Raw genomic sequence first — 23,498 nt, forward strand, 5'->3', positions numbered from 1 at the left:
AGCGCGCGAGCCAACCAAGACGCCCCGGGATGCCGGGACAAACCCGAAACCTGGGCCCCTGGGCCAGGCGCGCCGAGGAGGAGGAGGGCCGACTCCGAGGCAGGGACCGTGCACAAAAGCCACTTTCGTCGCTTTAACTGTTCAACCCTAGAACCCTAACCCAGGACCAGAAGCCTGAGACTTGGGCAAAAAGCGGCCTAGGTTTCCCGGAAGCCTGAGAGGTCCGGTAGCCGCAGCCCGCGCGGGGCCCCGCCCGCACTCCCGCCGGCTCGACTCAGCCCGCGGAGGGCCCCGCCCCGCTCCTGCCCAGGCCTGCCGCGGTCGGGCCTTCCGGCGAGTCAGGCCTGAGTCAGGACTGGAAGGCTGGGAAGGAGCGACGGTTTCCCGGCATCGGGATCAGCATGACACGATACCAGCCACGCCACACATCGGTGGGAGGGACATGGAGTACAGCGCAGGCAGCCTCCTGCTGGTGTCCCCAGCTAGGCCCCAGGAGCTGGAAATGACTCGGCCTTGTCCTTGCTCCCAGGCGAGTGGTAAGCCCATGGGTCGAACGCTTCTCACTCGTGTGCGTGTTCCAGCCGGGTCCAGTTTACTCAGCTCCTCCAGCTCTACCCTAATCCCAGTGTTAACTGCAGGTTGACATTTGCCATGGGCACTTGCCATCTACCTCTAGAAGGACTAAATCCTGTGCTGTTGCAGCTGCTGACCATCAACACCCTCTGATGTTGAGGGCAGGAATGAGGCCCTCTGTGCTGGGGTGGGGTGGGGTGGGGTGGGTGGAGAAAGGAAACTGGCAGGACAGTTCTTTAAATAGATATTTGCAGGAGCCGCCTTTACGAACCCAATTCTTTTTTGTAGTTTATTTATTTACTTTTGACTGTGCTAGGTCTTTGTTGCTGCACATGGGGTTTCTCTAGCTGTGGAGGGCAAGGGCTACTGCTACTCTTCACTGAGGAGCACCGGCTTCAGTAGCTGCGGCGTGTGGGTTCAGTAGTTGTGGTGGCTTAGGCGCTCTTTGGCATGAAATCCTCCCGGACAAGGGATTGAGCCCAGGTTCCCTTCATTGGCAGGCGGATTCTTATCCAATGTACCACCAGGAAAGTCTCATGAACCCAGTTCTTGAATCTCCTCATATCTAGAAAATCACTGAAATCCTTCAGGGTGATGACTGTTTTCATGATTAGCAGAAAGCTTCATGAGACTAGCAGAAACCTGGAAAAAAATATGCAATCAATTGCATATATTCCCCTTTCACCAAAATCACGTATATACTGACATTCCTCCTTGCTTCGTCGGAGCAGTTTCTCAGAGGCATCTGCGGTGTTGTTTACAGGCTGCAGTCATTTTGCTATCCCAGTAACTTACAAGGTCGTTTAACCATTTTAACGATCTTATGAGATAATCATATGGGTAATTTTCCAGGTCACATGTCAAAACGTTACAGGTGAGGAAATAAGTTGTAAAGCGACGTGCCTGAGTTTCCATTCTAGTTATGGAGCTAGACCCAGACCCAGGTCATTTATACCGATTGTCCACAAATCCCTTTTTAAATCAGAGCATCTTGTCTTGGAGTTCTTGGAGGGGGCGACTGTGAGGTTCCAGTTAAACAAGGGAATGTGAGTGCCAGCCCTACCATGGAAGAGGTGGATTGCCTGGCTTCTGACGACAGACTGAGGCAGAGGGGAGACTGAGGTTGGGGTGTCAGCAGTGCTTCTTGCTGCCTTACACACCGCTGCTCTGGCTGTAACCCTTGTAGAACACTCCCAGATACTCTAATGAAACCCTGAGGTGGGGCTAGTGCTGGAAGGGCATCTGAGCTTCCCATTTCGGAGGAATGGATTTAAAAATAAAACAAACCCCAAAACCCCTAAGAGTAGGAAGTGAGAACTTGACCCGCCATCTGGTTGAATCAGTCACACTGGGAGTTGTTGGGGGCAGGGTGGATGGAGAGAGGAATGGTTTCTGAATAGATTCAATTCCCATCTCCTTCCAAGGAAAGACACCTGGACAAGAACAAACATCTTTCGTAGAAGTCCGGGAATGGGACAAGGCAGAGATTTTGCAGCTAAAGGCAAATGAATGGGGTGGGTCCATGGACCTGAGCAATTACTATCAGGTTGGCTAAAGACCCAACAGAATCAGCTGCAACTTAGCACATAGTACCTAGGGACAAGGCCACCCCAACACATCTGAGAGCAGTAAGGTCCCAGATGCCAGCCACAGGGACCTGAGGTTGCCTCCTTTTTCTGCTACCTCTAGGCCATGGTAGCTCCAGCTTCCCCTAGATGCCACCTGGAGGGGATAAGAGAGTGTTCTGGTTGTCTATTGCTGTGTAACAAACTATTCCAGAGTCGGGAATTTGGAAAGAGAATGAGGGGAGAAGCAGTTTATCTCTGCTTCTGAATTTCAGCTGAGAAGACTTAGAGGCCAGAGGTGACTTGATGACTGGGGACTGGAATCATCTGAAAAAATTATCTATTTCTGCATAATCACCTTAAAATTTAGTGCCTTAAAATAACAATTTATTATTTCTCATGGTTCAGATGTGAATTCGGCTGGAGCCAGAATGTCAGTTTAGCCGTAAGCCTTTCTCCACGTGACCTTTGTCTCTAGCAGAGTAACTGGTCTTCTTGCATGGCATGGAGTAGCAAGAGGGAATGCTTCAACCAAGGCAAGCAGAAGCTACAGATCTGTTAAAGCTCTCCCCTGAAAGTTATGTATCAGTACCTCCATTCCATTCTGTTGGTCAAAACAGGTCACGGGGCCAACTTGGATTTAAAGAGTGGGAAAATAGACTCTACCTCTTGAAGGGTAGTTTTCCAGGTCACATTTCAAAAGAGTTTATGGGGTGAGAGACATTGCTGTCATCTTTAGAAACACAGTCACTGCTACTACTTAAACAAGAACAAATGCAGAGATTTTTAACTGGACAGTTAAAGTTTCCCCATTTCTCCACATCTTGTAGGCTACAGGTTTAAGAACAGGTTAGGTCAATTATAACAGAGGCTACATGTTTTCCTGTGCATTGTTGTTGTTCAGTCACCAAGTCATGTATGACTCTTCAACCCTGTGAACTGCAGCATGACAGGCTTCCCTGTCCTTCACTATCTCTGGGAGTTTGCTCAAACTCATGTCCATTGAATCAGTGATACCAGCCAACCATCTCATCCTCTGTTGCCCACTTCTCCTTGTGCCCTCTCTGAATGTAATGAGTAAATTGTGAGCCACTACACATGTACAAGCTAGATGTAGAAAAGGCAGAGGAACAAGAGATCAAATTGCCAACACCTGTTGGCTCATAGAAAGAGCAAGAGAATTCCTGAAAAACATCTATTTCTGCTTCATTGACTCCACTAAAGCCTTTAAATGTGTGGCTCACAACAAACTAAGGAAAATTCTTAAAGAGATGGGAATACTAGACCACCTGACCTGCCTCCTGAGAAAGCTGTATGCAGGTCAAGATGCAACAATTAGAACCCGACATGGAAAATGGACTGGTTCCAAAGTGGGAAGGGATTATGTCAAAGCTGTATATTGCCACTCTGTTTTTTATAACATATGCAGAATACATCATGCGAAATGCCGGGCTGGATTACTCACAAGCTGGAATCAGGATTGCCAGGAGAATAACCTCAGAAATGGAGATGATACCCTAATGGCAGAAAACCAAGAGGAACTAAAGAGCCTCTTAATGAAGGTGAAAGAGGAGAGTGAAAACCTGGCTTAAAACTCAACATTTAAAAACCTGAGATCATAGCATCTGGTCCCATCACTTCATGGCAAATAGATGGAGAAAAAATGGAAACAGTCACTTTCTTGGGCTCCAAAATCACTGCGGATGGTGACTGTAGCCATGAAATTAAAAGACACTTACTCCTTGGAAGGAAAGCTATGACAAACACAGACAGTGTATTAAAAAGCAGAGACATCACTGTCAACAAAGATCTGTCTCCTCGAAGCTATGGTTTTTCCAGGGGTCATGTAGTAGTGAGAGCTGGACCATAAAGAAGACTGAACACTGAAGAACTTATGCTTTTGAACTGTGGTGCTGGAGAAGACTCTTGAGAGTCCCTTGGAGATCAAACCAGTTAAATGAGGGCTTGAGATTTCAGATTTTGAGAGTCAGTTCCTAGGCAGGTTGATAAGAAGTCCAGGGTCCCCGAGGAGGAGAGAGGAGTCTGGGGCTCTCAAGGAGGAGAAAAGGACAAACTTTTTTTTTCTCTCTACATTCCTTAGTCTTAGTCACATAAAACATTTTTTCTTTAAGCCCAGAACTGATGATTACACAACAAACAACTCAGTTTAAACTCTATACTAAGGATTATAGAACAACAATGTATCCTGTTTAAGGACAGTTTCTCCTTCCTGAAAACCTTCTGGCTAATCCTGTTATCTTAAAATGTAAATTGTGGGAGTGGGTCTAGTAGATCTTTACCAACTTGAGACATTCTTTTGATTTATTTTAATAAGTAATTTAAAAAGTATATGACTCTCTTGCTTAGACTAGTGAGGAGGGCACTCTCCGTCCCCCTTCTGATGTCTGTGTCAGAAGCGTTCTCTGTCCCCTTTCCTACTTTAATAAAACTCTGCTACATAAAAGCTCTTGAGTGATCAAGCCTGGTCCCTGGTACCAAAGGCAAATCTTCTCCGGAGATCAGGAATCCGACACCGTTCACTGTAAGCTATCAATTTTAGGATCTGGACTTTTAGAAACAGGTCAGTTTGCGAGTTGGAAAACTGATTCTTCACCTTCAGTTTAGTTCAGTTCAGTCGCTCAGTTGTGTCTGACTCTTTGTGACCCCATGAATCACAGCACGCCAGGCCTCCCTGTCCATCACCAACTCCCGGAGTTCACCCAAACTCGGTGATGCCATCCAACCATCTCATCCTCTGTCGTCCTCTTCTCCTCCTGCCCCCAATCCCTCCCAGCATCAGGGTCTTTTCCAATGAGTCAACTCTTCGCATGAGGTGGCCAAAGTACTGGAGTTTCAGCCTCAGTATCAGTCCTTCCAATGAACACCCAGGACTGGTCTCCTTTAGGATGGACTGGTTGGATCTCCTTGCAGTCCAAGGGACTCTCAAGAGTCCTCTCCAACACCACAGTTCAAAAGCATCAATTCTTCGGTGCTCAGCTTTCTTCACAGTCCAACTCTCACATCCATACGTGACCACTGGAAAAACCATAGCCTTGACTAGATGGACCTTTGTTGGCAAAGTAATGTCTCTGCTTTTGAATATGCTATCTAGGTTGGTCATAACTCTCCTTCCAAGGAGTAAGCGTCTTTTAATTTCATGGCTGCAATCACCATCTGCAGTGATTTTGGAGCCCCCCAAAATAAAGTCTGACACTGTTTCCACTGTTTCCCCATCTATTTCCCATGAAGTGATGGGACCAGATGCCATGATCTTTGTTGAGCTTTAAGCCAACTTTTTCACTCTCCTCTTTCACTTTCATCAAGAGGCTTTTTAGTTCCTCTTCACTTTCTGCCATAAGGGTGGTATCATCTGCATATCTGAGGTTATTGATATTTCTCCCAGCAATCTTGATTCCAGCTTGTGCTTCTTCCAGCCCAGCTTTTCTCATGATGTACTCTGAATATACATTAAATAAACAGGGTGACAATATGCAGCCTTGACGTACTCCTTTTCCTATTTGGAACCAGTCTGTTGTTCCATGTCCAGTTCTAACTATTGCTTCCTGACCTGCATATAGGTTTCTCAAGAGGCAGGTCAGGTGGTCTGGTATTCCCATCTCTTTCCCACAGTTTATTGTGATCCACACAGTCAAAGGCTTTGGCATAGTCAATAAAGCAGAAATAGATGATTTTCTGGAACTCTCTTGCTTTTTCCATGATCCAGTGGATGTTGGCAATTTGATCTCTGGTTCCTCTGCCTTTTCTAAAACCAGCTTGAACATCTGGAAGTTGACAGTTCACTGAAGCCTGGCTTGGAGAATTTTGAGCATTACTTTACTAGCGTGTGAGATGAGTGCAATTGTGCAATAGTTTGAGCAAGAGAAGGCAATGGAACCCCACTCCAGTACTTTTTCCTGGAAAATCCCATGGATGGAGGAGCCTGGTAGGCTGCAGTCCATGGGGTCGCGAAGAGTCGGACACGACTGAGCGACTTCACTTTCACTTTTCACTTTTATGCATTGGAGAAGGAAATGGCAACCCACTCCAGTGTTCTTGCCTGGAGAATTCCAGGGACAGGGGAGCCTGGTGGCTGCCGTCTATGGGGTCACACAGAGTCGGACACGACTGAAGTGACTTAGCATAGCATAGCATTGAGCATTCTTTGGCATTGCCTTTCTTTGGGATTGGAATGAAAACTGACCTTTTCCAGTTCTGTGGCTGAGTTTTCCAAATTTGCTGGCATTCTTCAACTTAACTGGCTGTATATCTTGGACATACTGTTTAAGCTTCCTATGTTTCAATTTTCTTATATACAAAATGTACTAATATTATTCTCACTTTACATGGGGCTTGCAAAACTTAAGTTTAAAAACTTTGGCTTTAATAGCTCAAAAATTTTGATGATTGTGAGAGTGAAAACTTTGATCTAGACTTTTTAGGCAATCAGTGACTTGGCCTTATTTCTGACAAAAGAAGAAGGAGAGGATAAAATTTGGGAGTGGTCTGAGGCAGTATGTTCTTGGAGAAGAGGACATTTGAGTGATTCATGCATGTGAAAAGGAGGGACACAGAACTCTGGAGAGGTGTGTTCCTCCTGGTACTTAAAATTAGACCTGAGATCTAATCCTAGCATCATTCATTAGTACCTAGTCTCATTGTTTTTTGGCAGTCTTGAGTAGAGTTCACTTTACACATTACTTTAAAAAAATTTTCTTATTGTAAAATACATATAAAATTTATCATCTTAGATGAACCCTTAAAAAGGTACAGTTCATATTGTTGTGTGACCATCACCCTTATCCATTTCCAGAATCCTTTTCATCTTGCAAAACTGAAACTCTGTACCTATTAAACAATATCTCCCCATCCCCATTACCTGTGCCCCCCCAGCCCCCATCTGTACGATTCTACTTTCTGCTTCTGTGATGTTTGATCATTAACGACCTCATATAAATGGAATCAGTATTTTCAGTATTTTTCTTTTTGTGACAGGCTTATTTCATTTAGCATAATGTCTTCAAGGTTCATTCAATGTTATAGCATATGTCAGAATTTCATGCTTTTTTAGGGCTAGTAATATTTCATTGTATAAACTTCACATTACTTTTTGTTATATCAAGAACTTTGGCCCTTTATAACATGCTTCTTATATTTTGCACACAGGAAGGGTCACCATACATAGTCGGGTCAGTGTTTTCCCTCTAGGATTTCAGTTCACCTTTTCAAAGGAGGAAGTGAAGGCAGAACAAAGACAGGAGTGACAACGGACTACAATAATCATTCAAGTGAGTGGTTATTTCCTGGACAGTATTCCTGGCTAGATCTGTAACACAGCAGGCCCCCAGAGCTAAATTAAGGAGTTAGATTTGGGGAAAGGGGGTTATCGACTCATGTATTTATTGGTAACAGCTTTATTGAGATATAATTCATAGACCATACAATTCATTCATTTAATGTTATTTAATTCATTCCTTTAACGTCATGACTTTTCACATATTCAGATTTGTATAACTGGTATCACAAAATGTTAGAAAATTTTCATAGTCCCTGAAAGAAATCTTGTACCAATTTGCCATCGTCCCCAGTTCCCTCCTCAGCCCTGTGCAACCGTTAATCTACTTTCTGTCCATACAAAGATGCCTGTTCTGGAAATTTCACGTAATGAAATCATATAATATGTGGTTCTTTGTGACTAGCCTCTTTCACTTAGGTCAAGGTTCATCCATGTTGTAGTGTGTATAGATAATTCATTTCTTTGCTTACCAGATGAGAGAAATAATAGCAGGAATTAACTTCTTTTTATTATTCAATAATGTTCCATTCTGTTGATTATACTGCATTTTATCTACTCATCAGTTTTTGGACATTAGAGTTGTTCCTGTTTTTTAGCTATTATGAGTATTGCTGCTTTGAATACTCATGTCTAAATTATGTGGACCTATGTTTTAATTTCTCTTAGGTATATACCTAGAGGTGGATTTTTAAAAAATATTTTTATTTTATATTGGAGTCTAGTTGATTTATAATGTGTCAGTTTTAGACAAACAGCTGAGTGATTCAGTTATACATATATCCCTTCTTTTTCAGATTCTTTTCCCATATATGTTGTTACAGAATACTTAGTACAGTTTTCTGTGCTATACAGTAAGTCCTTGTTGATTATCTGTTTATATACATATGTGTGTATGTGTATATATATGTGTGTGTGTATGTATGTGTGTGTATATATATATATATATATAGAGAGAGAGAGAGAGAGAGAGTAGTGTGTACACGTTAATCCCAAACCCCTAATTTATCCTTCTCCTGCAAGGAGTTAGGTTTTATAGGACCAGAAAATGAATTTAGGAAACTAAACTAACTGTTCACTTCTTTTTGTATTCTTATTTAAAACTGTAAAGGAGATTGGAGATACATGCTGAGGTGGCAAGCACTGAACGTTCTCTACAAGCCACCATGAGACAGAGAGAGGGGAAGGATGGCACACACTTTTAGCAACTGGAGCAGATGTTAGGAGAGTTTCTACTCTAAAGGCGTTTTCCTCTGAGTAGTTCCCACTCTGAGGTCAGATGAGACCCTGGACAGCCCAGAACACAAGGACCCTCCCCCTGTATCCCCACAGACCCCTGTCAGTGTGGGCTAGTCTCTGATTCTCCTCCTCTGCCAGGACCGGACCGTGCCAGGGCCTTTCCCCATGACCAGCCTCTGAGGAGGCGGAGCTTTCACACATCTGACCCCAAGGGCCAGCGGGTCTCTGGGAGAGCTGCCTGGAGTTCACCGCATCACACCTTATCTGGCTCAGGAGAATCACTCTTGATCTACTCATCACTATTTCTCACCAAGATTTTCCCCTAAAGCAACTCCATGGGGGGAGCTATTTCCCTGAGTACACAGCGACCCCGACACATTAATCACGTCTTTCTGGGCAGAGGTGGTGGCAATCCTCCAACAAGAAGTTGAAGTCCCTTTCCTTTCTGGATTGAACAACTAGATTTTCTTGGCTCTTACAGTCTCTCCTGTCTCTCCTCCCCACTCCACGCCCAACCCCATTCCGGCTTCCTTTTATTTATCTTTTAAAATTAATTAATTTATTTTAATTGGAGGCTAATTACTTGACAATATTGTAGTGATTTTGCCGTACATTGACATGAATCACCAGCTTCCTTTTAAAAGTTGACTTTGTCCCTGACTCTGGACTTTAATACTGACGTAATTTAAGGATTTGGAGACAATGGGCAAAATATTTCTTCCTTTGTAGTGTAGGCGGACTAGTTGGAAAACTAATCTCCACTAGAGGGAGACTTCATCTTAAGAAAGAAAACGATATGGAATTTGTGATGTTTAATGGAAGTAGATAAAATATAGAACATGTAGCTGCTGCTGCTGCTAAGTCGCTTCAGTCGTGTCTGACTCTGTGTGACCCCAGAGACGGCAGCCCACCAGGCTCCCCCGTCCCTGGGATTCTCCAGGCAAGAACACTGGAGTGGGTTGCCATTTCCCTCTCCAATGCATGAAAGTGAGAAGTGAAAGTGAAGTCGCTCAGTCGTGTCCGACTCCTATCGACCTCATGGACTGCAGCCCACCAGGCTCCTCCATCCATGGGATTTTCCAGGCAAGAGTACTGGAGTGGGGTGCCATAATTCATTTATATAGCTGTTGCATTTAGCCAACTGTCTCTTCTTTAAAAAAAAAAAAAGCTGTTATTTCCACATTATTTTCACAATGATAATTCATTTTATGTAGGAATTACTTTTTGTTTTTAACTTAATTTTATAATTATGTAAAATATTTACATAATTACTTAAATATTTACATAATTTACTTCCCTGGTGGCTCAGATGGTAAAAGCCTCTGCCTACAATGCAGGAGACCTGGGTTCTATCCCTGGGTCAGGAATATCCCTTGGAGAAGGAAATGGCAGCCCACTCCAGTATTCTTGCCTAGAAAATCCCATGGACAGAGAAGCCTGGTAGGCTACAGTCCATGAGCTTGCAAAGAGTCAGACATGACTGAGCGACTTCACTTTCTTTTACTTTTCTTTAATTTTATAATTATGTACAATATTTACGTATTTTTCATGTGTAATATTTGGGGGGCTTCCCTGGTGGCTCAGTTGGAAAAGAATCTGCCTGCAATGTGGGAGACCTGGGTTTGATTCCTGGGTTAGGAAGATCCTATGGTGAAGGGAAAGGCTACCCACTCCAATACTCTTGCCTGGAGAATTCCACAGACAGAGAAGTCTAGTGGGCTACTGTCCACAGGGTCGTAGAGTCGGACACGACTGAGTGACTAAGCACGCGCAGAAAATATTTACATGGTTCTAAAATCAACTGTACAAAACAAAGTATATTCAAACAAGTTTATCTTCTGTCTTTTCTGCATTATTTCTCCTCTCTCTAAAAGTAATCACTAATCATACCACTTATTTTTCCTACGTTATTTTTTCTATTAGAAACACACGTGTTTATCAGTTCAGTTCAGTCAGGTAGCTCAGTCATGTCCCACCCTTTGCGACCCCATGACTGTAGCACGCCAGGCTTCCCTGTTCATCACCAACTCCTGGAGATTACTCAGACTCATGTCCACCAAGTAAGTGATGCCATCTAACCACCTCATCCTCTGTCGTCCCCTTTTCCTCCTGCCCTCAATCTTTCCCAGCATCAGAGTCTTTCCTAATGAGTCAGTTCTTCCCATCAGGTGGCCAAAGTATTGGAGTTTCAGCTTCAGCATCAGTCCTTCCAATGAATATTCAGGACTGATTTCCTTTAGGATGGACTGGCTGGATCTCCTTGCTGTCCAAGGGACTCTCAAGAGTCTCCTTCAACACCACGGTTCAAAAGCATCAATTCTTGGGCACTAAGCTTTCTTTATAGTCCAACTCTCACATCCATACATGATGACTGGAAAAACCATAGCTTTGACTAGACGGAACTTTGTTGGCAAAGTAATGTCTCGCTTTTTAATATGCTGTCTAGGTTGATCATAACTTTTCCAAGGAGCAAGCGTCTTTTAATTTCATGGCTGCAGTGATTTTGGAGCCCAGAAAAATAAAGTCAGCCACTGTTTCCACATCTGTTTGCCATGAAGTGATGGGACCAGATGCCATGATCTTAGTTTTCTGAATGCTGAGTTTTAAGCCAACTTTTTCACTCTCCTCTTTCACTTTCTTCAAGAGGCTCATTAGTTCCTCTTCGCTTTCTGCCCTAAATGTGGTATCATCTGCACATCTGAGGTTATTGATATTTCTCTGGCAGTCTTGATTCCAGCTTGTCCTTCATCCAGTCCAGCATTTCTTATGATGTACTCTGCATATAAGTTAAAGCAGGGTGACAATATGCAGCCTTGACGTACTCCTTTCCGGATTTGGAACCAGTCTGTTGTTCCATGTCCAGTTCTAACTGTTGCTTCTTGACCTGTATACAGATTTCTCAGGCGGCAGAGCAGGTGGTCTGGTATTCCCATCTCTTTAAGAATTTTCCACAGTTTGTTGTGATCCACACAGTCAAAGGCTTTGGCGTAGTTAATAAAGCCAAAGTATTTATTAAATAAATAATTTTTATTAAATACTTTTTTTTATTAAATAAATACTTTTTTATTAAATAAAGCAGAAGTAGATGTTTTCCTGAAACTGTCTCGCTTTTTCAATGATCCAACAGATGTTGGCAATTTGATCTCTGGTTCCCCTGCCTTTTTTTATATCTCCTTTTAAATATAAACAATAGCGCACTATTCACATGTCCTCCACCTTTCTTTATTCACTTTAAAGTATTTCTTGGCGATCACTCCATAGCAGCATCTTCCTCACTGCTTTTTTACAGTAAAAAGTACTGTATAGTACTCCTTTTTGTGGAGGTACCATATTACTGACAGACAGTTGGGTTGTTTCCAGTCTGTAGCTATTACAAATAATGTTGTATACAATAGTGTACACTTTTCATACTTCTGTTAGAGTATCTTTGGGATGGGTTTCTAAAAATGGATTGCTTAATCAAAAGGCCCTGATAATCGTGCTAGTTAGATACTATCAAAGTCTCCATTGTGGAGGCTGTACCATTTTACATTTCCGTACTCAGCATATGGGAATGCCTGCTTCCTCACAGACTCATCAACAGAGTATGTTATCAAAGTTTTGGATGTATTCAGTCTCCTGGGTAAGATGTGCTATCTCCATGTACTTTTAATTTCCATGTTTTTAAAATTATGAGCAATACTGAACATTTTTCATATGATTAACAGAAATGTGTATGTCTTTCTCTGTGATAGGCTCATTTTATCAATTCATCTGTGGAGATGAGCATACATTTTTTTTTACCTTGGATCCATTAATATGATTAACTACATTAATGAATTTCCTCTGACTCTCCATTTTTGCATACATGGAGTATTATCCACTTGTTTATGATACAAATTTTTTAATGTATTATTGGCTTCTGTTTACTAATATCTTATTTAAGATTTTTATATCAGTATTAGCAAGTGAAGTTGATCTATAGTGTTTTTTGTTTAGCCTTTGTCATGATTCCAAAATTTAGGTTTGGGAATCAATATTACACTCACTTCAGAAAATGAATTTGAAAATGTTGGTCTTTTGAAGCTAAGGATTTATTTTTTTAGGTTTGATATTATCTTCTGTGAAACTATCTGGGTCTGTTTTCTTTTGTGGGGTAACTCTAATCAGTTTCTCTAATTCTTTTATGTTAAATGGTCTGTTTTTACTTTGTGTCCACATGAATCAATTCTATTAAATTGGGATTTTACACAAAATTATATACTTAATGTAGATTTTCAAACATATTTACATAGACTATTTTAAAAGTTCCTCTTCTATGTCTCTTTCTTTCTAGTTTTATGTATTTGTGGTGAAATTCCCCCTTCCCTGTTTTTTGAGTAGTTCTGCTAAGAAGTTGTTAGTTTTTTCAAAGAAACATTTTTGGATTTATTTGTTAGTTCTACTTTTGTTGTTGTTTTCAAACCCATTAGTCACTGACTTTCTTTTGACTTATTTCTTCCTTTTGCTGTTATTTGGTTTGCTTTGCTTTTTCCCTTAATTTTTTGAGTCATAATGTTTATTCATTTATTTTTGCTTTTAAACTTTAATTAATTTTTTATTATAAATCTTTCTCTGACAGCTGTTTTACCTATTTCCCATAGTTCTTGTTTTCATTATTAATATTTTCAATTTGTTTTGCATTTCTCCTTTGACCCAGAAGTGGTTAACAGCAGGTTTTTAAATTTCCCACTTGGAAATTTAAATTGGACTTTATTGAGATTTTTTTCTGTGGCCAAAAATGTTTCCAGATGGCACAGGTGATAAAGAATCTGCCACTGTAGGAGACTCAAGAGACTTGGATCCCTGGGTCAGAAGGAAATGGCAACCCACTCCAGCATTTCTTGCCTGGAAAATTCCAAGGACAGAGGAGCCTGGTGGGCTACAATCTGGGGTCACAAAGAGTCGGACATGCCTGAGCACACACATGCCATGCCAGAAGATGAATGTACACGTTTCTGTGATTTTTGTGAGTCAAAGATATGCATTTGTTGGTGTGTGTGGGGGTCCATATTCTCTATTATCAAGTTTCAGAGTTTAATATATTTTAAATATGCCTTATTTATTGTGTTGTTTAGGTTATCTTATCTGTACTAATTTCTTGTCATTTTCTCTCCCTAGATCTGAGAAATTTGTTAAAGTTCCTGTTACTGTTAATGTGTTTCTGTTTCTCCCATTTTAAGTATAATTCTTCTGATTTTTTAATTGTGGTAAAAATTTCTTTATTTCTTTTAAACCTTTTAAGTCAGAATCCTACTTTCTTGGATAATCACAACCGCAACCCCTGCTTAAATTACAGAAAAAATTCTGGTACATTTTTAGTCATTTATTTTTAGGCTTCCTGAATCTCTTCAATTTAGATATATTTCTTTTATACAGCATAGTGTTGGAATTTGCTTTGGTAGTCAATATGAAACTCATTTTAACAGGTGAGGTAAGCTTATTTATATATTTACTGATGTAGTCAATATGTCTGGCCTTAGATCCGCCTTACTTTTTTTAAAGTTGTTTATTTTTGGTTGCACTGAGTCTGTGTTGCTGCGTGCAGGCTTTCTCTAGTAGCTGAGAGTGGGGGCCACTCTTTGACTGGCATCCGAGGGCCTCTCCCTGCACTGGCGCTCCTTGTTGTGGCGCATATGCTCTGAGAGCATGGGCTTCAGTGGCTGTGGCATGGGGGCTCAGCAGTTCTGGGGTAAAAACAGGCTTAGTTGCTGTGTGGCATGTGGAATCTTCCCCCACCAGGGATCGAACTAGTGCCCCCTGCATGGCATGGCAGATTCTTATCCACTGTACTACCAGGGAAGTCCTGCCTTACGGTTTTATGTTACATATTTTTTGTATATTTAGGTCTCTCACCATATGATCTATTTCATTTGCTTCCTCCCTCCTTTTTAAACATATCTTCTGATATTTAAAAGAGTTTGTATTTTTGTTCTAATGGTTACCTTTATCCTAATACTTTTATTATATAATATGTAAGTTCTGTCTCTTTTTGGCTATTGTCTATATGAGCATGTGAGATGATCGAAAATGTATATATTGGTCTCTGCCCACGTTTTTTCCACACAGCTCCTGACCCTGGTAAATACCTAAGTGATAAAGGCTCTGCTGCTGCTGCTGCTAAGTCACTTCAGTCGTGTCCGACTCTGTGTGACCCCATAGACAGCAGCCCACCAGGCTCCCCCGTCCCTGGGATTCTCCAGGCAAGAACATAAAGGCTCTAGGAGCATCTTTTATGCTAACATTTGGTGTTTGATCCTGGTTCCTAACAGAGTGCTTGGAATTTCCTGGGTAATAGGGGTGCTTTTGTTCCCAGTGAGGTGATTCTTGGTGGGCTCCTGGATGAAAGCTGATCACAGAAAGACCAAATTGTGATTAGAGACTTAGAATTCAACCCCACCCCCATTCTCTGTACAAGGGAGAGGTGCTGGAAGTGGAGTTAAGGATGGATTAGACCTGTGTGATAAAGCCTCCATGGAAATCCCAATAAGATAAGTAAGGTTTGGAGAGTTTCCAGGGAGAGTGGCAGGCCTGCAGAGGATATGGGAGCTCCACACTGCTTCCCACACACCTTTCCTGAGCATCTCTTCCATCTGGAGGTTCATCAGTATCCTTTATCATATTCTTTTAAAGAAATTTTATTTTGGCTGTTCTGGGTCCTTGTGGCAGCACACAGGCTCTTTGTTGCATCATTCGGACTTCTCTTTTTGTGCCACGCAGACTTAGCTGCTCTGTGGCACGTGGGATCTTAGCTGACCCACCAGGGATTGAACCCAAGTCCCTTGCACTGCATGGTGGATTCTTCACCACGAGACTACCAGGGAAGTCCCCTGTCATTGCCTTTTATAAAAAGCAGTAAAGAGTACTTTCTTGAGTTCCGTGAGCCATTCTAGCAAATTACCTAAACTCAAGGAGGGGATTATGGGAACCTCTGACTTACAGCTGATTGATTAGAAGCACAAGTAGCAACCTGGACTTGGCAATTGGGATCTGAAGGGTAGGAGGGCAGGCAGTCTTGTGGGACTGAGCCCTTAACCTGTGGGGTCTGATGTTGTCACCAGATATTATCTCCTTGAGCTAAATTGTAGGATACCCAGCTTGTGTCATGGAATTACTTATATGGGTAAACCTCCCCCTGCCACATCTGGTGTCAAAAGTGTTAATAAGATAGTAGTGTGAGAGTAAAGGAGGACTGAAGTTTTTCCTAATATACAGAGCAATATTGAAAAACTACCTAGGAATCTCTTAACCCCACCTCTCCACCTGCCCACCTATTGAATTCCTCTAGCATCTTCATACGTGGTACTTAGTGTGTGTGGACTCAGTCACGTCCAACTCTTTGCAGCCCCATCGCAGGAAAGAAAATAGGGTCAGAAATTTGTAATCTATAGAGAATTTTTGAAATCGTTTCTATATTTGCAGCCAAAATTTTCAGTATTTACTGTGTACACAACTGTGTCTTCAGTTCCTATAAAAATATATAGAAAACAGGAAGTTTAAATACTTCAAAGACGGGCCAATAGCTGGTTGGATAAGATCCTGTTAGCTCAGGAAAACAGGCAAAAGCCAAGTCTCCACTCTAAGACCCATCATCACCTGCCCCAGTGAAATAGCATGCAGGGCACTTTGGAGCCATCTGGAAGAAACCTTCAAGAGCTGTTCGCTAAACTATGTAATAGATGAGATGATACCACTCTAATGGTAGAAAGTGAAGAGGAACTAAAAAGCCTCTTGATGAAGTGAAAGAAGAGAGTGAAAAGCTGGCTTGAAATTCAATTTTCAAAAAACTAAGATCACAGCATCTGGTCTCATCACTTCAAGAAAAAAATAGAAGGGGAAAAAGTGGAAGCAGTGACAGATTTTATTTTCTTGGGTTCCAGTATCACTGTGGAAGGTAACTGCAGCCATGAAATTAAAAGACGCTTGCTCCTTGGAAGAAAAGCTATGACAAACATAGACAGCATATTAAAAAGTAGAGACATCACTCTGCCAACAAAGATACATATAATCAAAGTTATGGTTTTTCCAGTAGTCATGTATAAATGTGAGAGTTGTACTATAAAGAAAGCTGAGTGCCGAAGAATTGATGCCTTAGGATTGGAACTGGAGGAATCAACCTACCTGACTTCAGGCTCTACTACAAAGCCACAGTTATCAAGACAGTATGGTACTGGCACAAAGACAGAAATATAGATCAATGGAACAAAATAGAAAGCCCAGAGATAAATCCACGCACATATGGACACCTTATCTTTGACAAAGGAGGCAAGAATATACAATGGATTAAAGACAATCTCTTTAACAAGTGGTGCTGGGAAATCTGGTCAACCACTTGTAAAAGAATGAAACTAGAACACTTTCTAACACCATATACAAAAATAAACTCAAAATGGATTAAAGATCTCAACGTAAGACCAGAAACTATAAAACTCCTAGAGGAGAACATAGGCAAAACACTCTCTGACATACATCACAGCAGGATCCTCTATGACCCACCTCCCAGAATATCGGAAATAAAAGCAAAAATAAACAAATGGGACCTAATTAAACTTAAAAGCTTCTGCACATCAAAGGAAACTATTAGCAAGGTGAAAAGACAGCCTTCAGAATGGGAGAAAATAATAGCAAATGAAGCAACCGACAAACAACTAATCTCAAAAATATACAAGCAACTCCTACAGCTCAACTCCAGAAAAATAAATGACCCAATCAAAAAATGGGCCAAAGATCTAAATAGACATTTCTCCAAAGAAGACATACAGATGGCTAACAAACACATGAAAAGATGCTCAACATCACTCATTATCAGAGAAATGCAAATCAAAACCACTATGAGGTACCATTTCACACCAGTCAGAATGGCTGCGATCCAAAAGTCTACAAATAATAAATGCTGGAGAGGGTGTGGAGAAAAGGGAACCCTCTTACACTGTTGGTGGGAATGCAAACTAGTACAGCCACTATGGAGAACAGTGTGGAGATTCCTTAAAAAACTGGAAATAGAACTGCCTTATGATCCAGCAATCCCACTGCTGGGCATACACACTGAGGAAACCAGAAGGGAAAGAGACACGTGTACCCCAATGTTCATCGCAGCACTGTTTATAATAGCCAGGACATGGAAGCAACCTAGATGTCCATCAGCAGATGAATGGATAAGAAAGCTGTGGTACATATACACAATGGAGTATTACTCAGCCATTAAAAAGAATGCATTTGAATCAGTTCTAATGAGGTGGATGAAACTGGAGCCTATTATACAGAGTGAAGTAAGCCAGAAGGAAAAACACCAATACAGTATACTAACACATATATATGGAATTTAGAAAGATGGTAACGATAACCCTGTATACGAGACAGCAAAAGAGACACTGATGTATAGAACAGTCTTATGGACTCTGTGGGAGAGGGAGAGGGTGGGAAGATTTGGGGAAAAAAAAAACAAAACACATATAACTTCCAAGCTAATGGAGAGAGATGATAAAGTAATAGAAAATAATCCAAGAAGAAGGAAAGAAGAAGCAAATAAATAACTAAATAAAACAAAGACATGCGAACAGATAGGATAAATAGTAAAAAGCAAGTAATACAGTAGCTTCAAATTTTACTTGGACAGGTAAAGTTGAACAACTAAAAAAAAAAAAAAACTGTTTATGTTAAACACCATTAAAAAAATTTTATGGAGGGAAGGGACATATGTATACCTATGGCTGATTCATGTTGACATTTGACAGAAAACAACAAAATTCTGTAAAGCAATTATCCTTCAATTAAAAAATTTTAAAAATCTTATCTTGATGTGTTCATCTCCAGTGTGACTGTATTTGGATATAGGGTTTTTAGGAGGTAATTAAGGTTAAATGAGTGAATAAAGGTAGAGGTCCTAATCTGAGGATGACAGCCATCTTTCTCTACCATGTGAAAACACAGTGAGAAAGTAGCTGATTGCAAGCCATGAAAAGAGTTGTCACCAGAATATGCAATCGACTGGCTCCCTGCACTTTGACTTCCAGTCTCTAGAACTGAAGGACATAAATGTCTGTGGTTTAAGCCATCCAGTCTATGTTATTTTGCTACAGCAGCCTGAACAGATTAAGACACTAGCTGAGTCAGCACCCTTTCATTAAAAAAAAAAAGAAAGCTGAGTGCCGAAGAATTGATGCCTTAGGATTGTGGTGCTGGAGAAGACTCTTGAGAAGCTGAAGCTCCAATCCTTTGGCTACTCGATGCAAAGAGCTGACTCATTAGAAAAGAACCTGATGTTGGGAAAGACTGAGGGCAAAAGGAGAAGAGGGCGACAGAGGATTGAGATGTTTAGATAGCATCTCGGACTCGATGCATATGAACCTGAGCAAACTCTCGGGGGTGGGAAGGACTGGGATTCCTGGCGTACTGCAGCCCACGGGGTCTCAAATAGTCGGACACGACTTGGCGACTGAAAAACAACAACAACCAAGTTTTTACTATTGAGGCTACTAATGATTCTTCTGGTTTTAAAATTGCCATGGGGGGAATTCCCTGGCCATCCAGTGGTTAGGACTGAGATTTCACTGCCAAGGGCCTGGGTTCAATTCCTGGTTGGGGAACTAAGAGCCTGCAAGCTGCATGACAAAAAAGGGGGAAAAAATTGCCATAGGAAGTAAAAATACACTGAAAGTTCAAGTAGAAACTTTTGACTGTTACTAATTAGAAAGCACTAAATGAGATAGTTTACCTAACAACACAACTTTTCTTTAATGTCTGGGAAGAGATGCAGGATAAAAGCAAACTTGAAGATCTAACCAATCTATCAAGGCTTCAAGATCTCTGATACATGGTTGGAGAGGGAATGACCTCTAGAAGGCAATTTGGCAGTATCTATCAAATTGCACATAACTTTTGACTTCACAATCTTATTTCTATAAATTTATCATACAAATATACTCACACAATGAAAAATAACACATGTACAAAGTTAGTCATTGCTGCATTGTGATAGCAAAAGTTTAAAAACAAACTAAATGTTCAACAACAGGAAACTGGTTAGATAAATTATAATACATCATCAGTGTGATACTATGCAGCTATAAAAAAGCAAGGAACCTCTTTATGCACTAATATTTAATGATATTCAAAATATATCTTTTGATCTTAAAAACGAAGTAGTATGTATGCTGTGATATATGAAAAAGGTAATGAATAAAATATGTTTTTCTATGTATTATTTCTATCCTTTAAAAAATTTGTTTTATTTTTATTTCATTTTGTGAAGCATGTGGGATTTCAGTTCCCTGATCAAAGAACAACTGTGCCCCTTGCATTGGGAACATGGAGTCTTAACCACTAGACCGCCAGGAAATCCCTACTATTTCTATTCAAAAGCATGGAAAACTACACAGAAAACTGATAACTGACTGTGGGAAAGTTATTACCTATTTGTTTAAAAGAAGATCCGCTGCTTCAAAGCAAAAGTTTTACCTTCTATGGTCTCTCTCCACTTAAACTAACCAGCATTCTTTCTGTTCTTCCCATTCCCTCCTGCTGCATTAGTTAAGACTCTTTCTCATAAGGTTGCAAGAAAGGTATGAACCCAAGTTATCTCAGGATGGTGGCTGTCAGTGAGGAAGCAAATCAGTTGGCTGATTTGAAGAGGAAAAGGAGATGGAGGAAAAAAATCTCCCTTCCTGATCATGTTCTATCGTCCAGATTCTAATACCCTCTGAGACCCAAACTATACTATCTACTTTTGAAATCTGTTATGAATATCCTATAACTTTATAAAAAATTCTCCCCTTACCTGTTTCAGGTAACCTGAATATGTATTTCTGTTTACTGGGCAGTCTTGAGCCAAATTAATGCTAAAATTATTGAACACTCACTATGCATCAAGCACCTACTAGGCATGTTATGTATGTTTAATGCTCAAAACTAAAATATGCTCATTTCACACCATAAGGGTACTCAGATCCAGGAGGATCAACTAACTTATCCAAAGTCACACATTTAGGCAGAACTAGAATTTAATCCATGCAATCTGATTCCAGTGCTCAAGGTGGTAGCTGCCCTCAATTATACAGTTCATACATTTCCTCTAGACACAAAGTAAGTTTGTTGTTCAATGGCAGATTATCCCAATCCAAATAAAAGATTTCTTAATGGTCTAAGGAACAGTATGAAAAGGCAAAAAGAAAGGACACTGAAAAATGAACTCCCCAGGTCGGTAGGTGCCCAATATGCTAGTGGAGATCGGTGAAGGAATAACTCCAGAAAGAATGAAGAGACAGAGCCAAAGCAAAAACAAAGCCCAGTTGTGGATGTGACTGGTGATAGAAGCAAGCTCCGATGCTGTAAAGAGCAATACTGCAGAGGAACCTGGAATGTCAGGTCCATGAATCAAGGTACATTGGAAGTGGCCAAACAAGAGATGGCAAGAGTGAACATCGACATTTTAGGAATCAGTGAACTAAAATGGACTGGGATGCCATTATATCTACTACTGTGGGCAAGAATCCCTTAGAAGAAATGGAATAGCCATCATAGTCAACCAAAGAGTCCAAAATGCAGTACTTGGATGCAGTCTCAAAAATGACAGAATGATCCCTGTTCATTTCCAAGGCAAACCATTCAGTATCACAGTAATCCAAGTCTATGCCCCAACCAGTAATGCTGAAGAAGCTGAAGTTGAACGGTTCTATGAAGACCTACAAGACCTTCACAAAAAACTAAAAGACGTCCTTTTCATTATAGGGGACTGGAATGCAAAAGTAGGAAGTCAAGAGATATCTGGAGTAACAGGAAAGTTTGGCCTTGGAGTACAAAATGAAGCAGGGCAAAGGCTAACAGAGTTTTGCCAAGAGAACACACTGGTCATAGCAAACACCTTCTTCCAACAACATAAGAGAAGACTCTACACATGGACCTCACCAGATGGTCAACACCAAAATCAGATTGATTATATTCTTTGCAGCAAAAGATGGAGAAGCTCTATACAGTCAGCAAACACAAGAACGGGAGCTGACTGTGGTTCAGATCATGAACTCCTTATTGCCAAATTCAGATTTAAATTGAAGACAGTAGGCAAAACCACCAGACCATTCAGGTATGACCTAAATCTAATCCCTTAAAATTATACAGTGGAAGTCAGAAATAGATTCAAGGGATTAGACCTGATAGACAGAGTGCCTGATGAACCATGGATGGAGGTTCATGACATGGTACAGGGGGCAGTGATCAAGACCATCCCCAGGAAAAAGAAATGCAAAAAGGCAAAATGGTTGCTGAGGAGGCCTTACAGATAGCCAAGAAGGGAAGAAACACTACAGGCAAAGGAGAAAAGGAAATATATACCCATTTGAATGCAGAGTTCCAAAGAATAGCAAAGAGAGATAAGAAAGCCTTCCTCAGTGATCAGTGCAAAGAAATAAGAGGAAAACAATAGAATGGGAAAGACTAGAGATCTCTTCAAGAAAATTAGACATACCAAGGGAAAATTTCATGCAAAGATGGGCACGATACAGGACAGAAATGGTATGGACCTAACAGAAGCAGAAGATATTAAGAAGAGGTGGCAAGAATACCCAGAAGAACTATACAAAAAAGATCAACATGACCCAGATAACCATGATGGCGTGATCACTCACCTAGAGCCAGACATCCTGGAGTGCAAAGTCAAGTGGGCCTTAGGAAACATCATTACAAACAAAGCTGGTGGAGGTGATGGAATTCCAGTTGAGCTATTTAAAATCCTAAAAGATGATGCTTTGAAAGTGCTGCAGTCAATATGCCAGCAAATTTGGAAAACTCAGCAGTGGCCACAGGACTGGAAAAGGTCAGTTTTCATTCCAGTCCCCAAAAAGGCAATGCCAAAGAATGTTCAAACTACTGCATAATTGCACTCATCTCACATGCTAGCAAAGTAATGCTCAACATTCTCCAAGCCAGGCTTCAATAGTACATGAACCGAGAACTTCCAATAGTTCAAACTGGATTTAGAAAAGGCAGAGGAACCAGAGATCAAATTGCCAACATCCATTGGATCATCGAAAAAGTGAGAGAGTTCCAGAAAAACATCTACTTCTGCTTTATTGACTGCGCCAAAGCCTTTGACTATGTGGATCACAACAAACTGTGGAAAGAGTACCATCTTCTTAAAGAGATGGGAATACCAGACCACCTGACCTGCCTCCTGAGAAATCTGTATGCAGGTCAAGAAGCAACAGTTAGAACTGGACATGGAACAACAGACTGGTTCCAAATCCAGAAAGGAGTACATCAAGGCTGAATATTGTCACCCTTCTTATTTAACTCATATGGAGAGTACATTATGCAAAATGCCGGGCTGGATGAAGCACAAGCTGGAATCAAGATTGCCAGGAGAAATATCAATAACCTCAGATATGCACATGACACCACCCTCATGGCAGAAAGTAAGAAGAACTAAAGAGCCTCTTGAAGAAAGTGAAAGAGGAGAGTGAAAAAGTTGGCTTAAAACTCAACATTCAGAAAACTAAGATCATGGCATCTAATCCCATCACTTCATGGCAAATAGATGGGGAAACAATGGGAACAGTGACAGACTTTATTTTTTGGGCTCCAAAATCATTGCAGATGATGATGTCTGTAGCCAGGAAATTAAAAGATGCTTGCTCCTTGGAAGGAAAGCTATGACCAACCTAGTTCCAGTTCAGTTGCTCAGTCGTGTCCGACTCTTTGCGACCCCCATGAACTGCAGCATGCCAGGCCTCCCTGTCCATCACCAACTCCCGAAATCCACCCAAACCCATGTCCATTGAGTCGGTGATGCCATCCAACCATCTTATCCTTTGTCGTCCCCT

At 41.1% G+C, this 23,498-nt stretch overlaps 1 protein-coding gene across 2 annotated transcripts in view; it reads left to right on the forward strand.

Moving 5' to 3' along the window:
- The first annotated feature begins 294 nt into the window (after positions 1–294).
- Positions 295–23,498, forward strand: part of CFAP126 (cilia and flagella associated protein 126) — a 32,551-nt gene continuing 9,347 nt past the window's right edge. Inside the window, 1 exon segment of one of the 2 annotated variants that reach the window (NM_001034380.2) lies at positions 295–529. In NM_001034380.2, the coding sequence (NP_001029552.2) occupies positions 443–529 (87 nt within the window). In that variant the 5' untranslated portion in view covers positions 295–442. 2 annotated transcript variants of the gene reach the window in all.

The sequence above is a fragment of the Bos taurus genome, chromosome 3 (genome assembly GCF_002263795.3).
Source record: "Bos taurus isolate L1 Dominette 01449 registration number 42190680 breed Hereford chromosome 3, ARS-UCD2.0, whole genome shotgun sequence".
Classification (NCBI taxonomy): Eukaryota; Metazoa; Chordata; class Mammalia; order Artiodactyla; family Bovidae; genus Bos; species Bos taurus.